Consider the following 4,516-nt stretch of genomic DNA (forward strand, 5'->3'; position numbering starts at 1 on the left):
TGGGACAACATACTTTTTATATGGCCCCAGTGGGAGGGGAGGGGAATTCTCCAGGTGCCCCAACATAAAAAGGAGAGTGATATAGATGCTTCATTTATAGATTTGAGAATGATTTCTATATTTTTTCTAGTTTCACAAGAATGTATCTGACTTCTTTCCAGATGGTAGAAATGATAAATTGTGAGATTAAATGACTTGGGCAGCTAAGATAACTCAGTTAGGTTCTTAACCCCAAATCTCTGTCTCCATCCAGAACATTTTCTAATATTCAACTGGAAATATACATTGTCCCCAGTGGGATCTGACCTGTGTGAGTTTAGGCAATTTACTTTTTTTAAATTGGACTCAGTTTCCTCATATGCCAATTGGTATTAAAATACTTATACTAGCCTACCCCACATAGTCATTGTGAGGAACAAAGGATATTGTATGTGTGTGTATAAAAATACACTTTGTAATTCACTGCTTCTGGAAATTATTCTGATATTTAGAAATGTTTACATTGAGGTGGCAATGCAGTGGATGGATTGAATGTCAGGGCTGGAGTCAGGAAGACCTGAGCTTTCTGGTACACACACATACACACACACACACACACACACACACACACACACACACACACACACACTATATGTGACCCTGGGCAAGTCATTCAACCTATTTGCCTCAGTTTCCTTATTTGAAAAATTGAGTTGGAGAAGAATGGCAAACAACTTCAGTATCTTTGCCAAGAAAGTACCAAATGGGTGGTTTAAAGAATTGGACATGACTGAAGTTACTAAATTACAAGAGGGTGGAGTAGAAGATTGACTTTGAAACATATACTTATCTTTCTATATTTTCTATGAGAAAATGTAAAAAGTCATGACATCATAATCTCTTACATCACTTAGGGTGTGACCAGCACAGATTACTAATTAACTCGATAAGTCATTTCAGAAAAGGAAATTCCAAACTATATCTAAGTCACATGAAGGCTATATGTGTCATCTTCCTGGTACAATCAAAGCCTGGTTCATTGCCAAGGCACAGCATGGTCTACCTATTCATGGTTTGGGCAGTTTCATTTGTCAAAATGCTTAGAAAATTTCATACTTGGATGAAGGTAGTATAATATCTTGCTTGTGGTCCTTTCTTCAGAGTTGCCAGCAGCCTGGTAATTTTTCTTTGCTTTTTTGAATTCTATTTAGTTCTAACTTTTCATAAACTTATATAATTATGGTATCAGAGATTTAGATCTGAAAGGATGCTTGAAAGACAATTTAAAGATCTCGATTAGACCCTTAATCTAATCTCTTTTATTTACAGAATAGGAGACGGAGGCAGAGAAAGAGGACAAGTCATTTGTTCTAGTTCACAAAATTGATAAGTGTCTGAGGAGGGATTTGAATTATCCTTTCTCCTCTTTGGCACATATCTGCCTGAACATTTTCATGCATATTTAAAAGTATAACTATAAAATTCAAGTAAATGCCTTTTCCCCAAAATACTATGTGCTTTCAAAGGTCTCCTTATAAAGTTGTCACCTCCTTTCTGGAGATGTGAGGACAAAATGAAATCAAATATGTCAACAACAAAGTTTATTTGGAGGGAGTTATTATTATGGTTAAAAATACATGAATTTAAGTAACAAGTCTTATCCTAGGATAAGACTATCCTCTACCAATCCAGAGTCAAAAATAGGGTTGAAACACTTCATTTGATGTAGTAAGTGTTGGGTATAAAGTGCTCCACAGAAGAGATATATTTTACCCTCAAGTTGCTCATATTCTATTGGTAGGAAATGTATAAATAATGAAAAATATAACATCTATTCAGAATGGAGTGAAAAGAGGCTGAGAAGAAGACACTAGAAATTGGGGGAAGCAGGAATATCTCTTTCCAAAACTGAGATTTGGACTAAAAAAAGTCATGGAAACTGAGTGAGAGTGACTAGATATAAGTTCTGGGGGATTGTTGTGTCGTGTCTATGGAGGACACTACTGGTAGAAGATGTGGAATGTGATTCCATAATTTGATTACCAGCACAGTTTTGTTGAAATTAAGTTGTTTTTAAATCATGTCTGATTCTTCTTGGAACCATTCTGTATTTTCTTCAAAGATGCACCGGTATGAGTTTTTCCATTTCCCTCTCCAACTCTTTTTATAAATAAGTTAGCCATGGCCAATTGGATAAATCTGTGATTTGTGAGGCTAGATTTGAACTCAGGAAGATAAATTTTCATGCCTTCAGATCCTGCATCTGTCCATGCCTAGCTGCCCAAGCAGCCCAATAATAGGACTCAATCATTATATGCAACATGCATGTTGATGATGATGATCATCATCATCATTATAGGATAAAATTTCACTAATTTGAACTATCATAGATTGTTGGGAGGATAATAATTAACAGAAAGTCTGTATTGTAGAATAGAAAAAAAACAATTTTAGTTGAATTTCCTTGATTATTTTATTCCTAAGCACAATGCATATTGTGTACTATGATTTGAAAAATAAAACTTTTTTTTATTTGCTACTGGAAGTAATTAAACAAAGACTAGATAACTATTTCTTAGATTTTTTTGTACTGAGAATTAATTTCAATCTTGACTTACAATGATGACAACTTATGAAAGTCTTTTCAGTTCTCAGATTCTGAGATTTTGTTATTCTTGATGTTTACACAGATACATATATGTTTCATGCTAATACAGGAAAAAGTTGAGACATTGTGCTTTGGTGTAAGGAGAACTGAATATGGACTCAGATGGATACATCTCATAATCACAATTTCCTTCTCTGAAAAATAAAAGGATTAGATTCACTGTTGAAGAAATGGTTCCAGAATTTCTAGTCCCACTCATAGTGTTTAGTGAGCTAATTAATGGGATCCCAGTTAACATAAGCAAGAATAGACTTATGAACCCAAACTGTAATTACATATAATTTAAAATGATGCCCTATGAAAAACTCCAATACTTTATGGAGATTTCACTGATGGGGATAATTCAGCATTTCATACAACAGCTTTCAGTATCCTGGTTGCTATTTGTTGAAGATGGCTGTGGTTAAACTATCCTTTACTATTAAGACTGGAAGGATACAATCCTCTTTGGAATTAGTTGGGTTAATCCATAAATGTCAGTCATGAAATCAATAACACAATATGTATTCGAAACCTGTTCACCAATAATGCAATGTTTGTTTCTCATTTGTTTTATTTAGGCATGGACAAAGGTGCTTCTGAAAACCCTCCTTCATGGTAGATGAAACTTTCTGTATGTATGGAGAAAGTCAACCATACTGTAACTGAATTCATCCTGCTAGGTTTCAGCCAGGATCCTGTGATGCAGCTGATACTCTTTGTACTTTTCCTCATTGTATACTCTATGACAATGGTGGGGAATATCACTTTGATAGTATTAATCTATACAGACTCCCGGTTGCATACCCCCATGTATTTTTTCATTGGGAACTTGTCTTTTCTGGATCTCTGGTACTCCTCTGTATATACCCCCAAAATCATGGTGACCTGTGTCTCTGAGGACAAGAGCATCTCCTTTGCTGGGTGTGTAGCTCAGTTCTTTTCAGCTGGTTTAGCATACAGTGAATGCTACCTCTTGGCTGCCATGGCTTATGATCGCTACGTAGCCATCTCCAACCCACTGCTCTATGCTCAGGCCATGTCTAGATGGTTATGCATATGTCTTGTTGGCATTTCCTACACTGGTGGTTTTGTTAATTCTATCATACTTACTAGCAATACATTCACTCTGAATTTCTGTGGAGATAATATCATTGATGACTTCTTCTGTGATGTTCCACCCTTGATAAAACTGGCCTGTAATGTGAAGGACAGTTATCAGGAGGTGCTCTATTTCCTCTTAGCCTCCAATGTCATCACTCCTACTCTTCTAATTCTGGCGTCTTACCTCTTCATTATTGCTGCCATCTTGAGGATTCGCTCTACCCAGGGTCGACTCAAAGCCTTTTCTACCTGTTCCTCTCACTTGATTTCTGTTACTTTATACTATGGTTCTATTCTCTACATTTATTCTCGTCCAAGTTCCAGCTATTCCCTTGAGCGGGATAAAATTGTCTCCACATTTTACACTGTGCTGTTCCCCATGCTGAACCCCATGATCTGCAGTCTGAGGAATAAAGATGTGAAGGAGGCCCTGAAGAAACTCTGCAAAATGACAGCTTCCTAAATATGAAGAAAATATTGTGGTTTTTCCTCAAATTCATATATATATTTAATGGGATTGTCATCTGAAACTCAGAATTCTTTCAACCATTTTACATTAAAATCATCTAGAATATAACATCTTTTTCCAGGTATAAAATAGTATAGTAAGAGTTGAGACATTTTAAGTAATGTCATGAAGTTTTGGGTCTAGCAAAGTGAAACTCTATTAATATTTGAAGAAAAATATGATTGTACATTCAAGTGCTTTTGGTTATTTAGTTAATATTGAAAAAGTCTTAGTTGTGGTACCTTTTGAGCTGTTTGTAGAGGGAATGATCTGAGCTC

At 35.7% G+C, this 4,516-nt stretch overlaps 1 protein-coding gene across 1 annotated transcript; it reads left to right on the forward strand.

Annotated features, from left to right (window-relative positions):
* Nucleotides 1-3,266: 3,266 nt before the first annotated feature.
* On the forward strand, nt 3,267-4,193 carry LOC141516793 (olfactory receptor 9G19-like). Its single transcript, XM_074227764.1, has one exon. It carries the CDS (start codon nt 3,267-3,269, stop codon nt 4,191-4,193), a length of 927 nt encoding a protein of 308 aa, XP_074083865.1.
* The last annotated feature ends 323 nt before the right edge of the window (nt 4,194-4,516 follow it).

The sequence above is a fragment of the Macrotis lagotis genome, chromosome 3 (assembly GCF_037893015.1).
Source record: "Macrotis lagotis isolate mMagLag1 chromosome 3, bilby.v1.9.chrom.fasta, whole genome shotgun sequence".
NCBI lineage: Eukaryota > Metazoa > Chordata > Mammalia > Peramelemorphia > Peramelidae > Macrotis > Macrotis lagotis.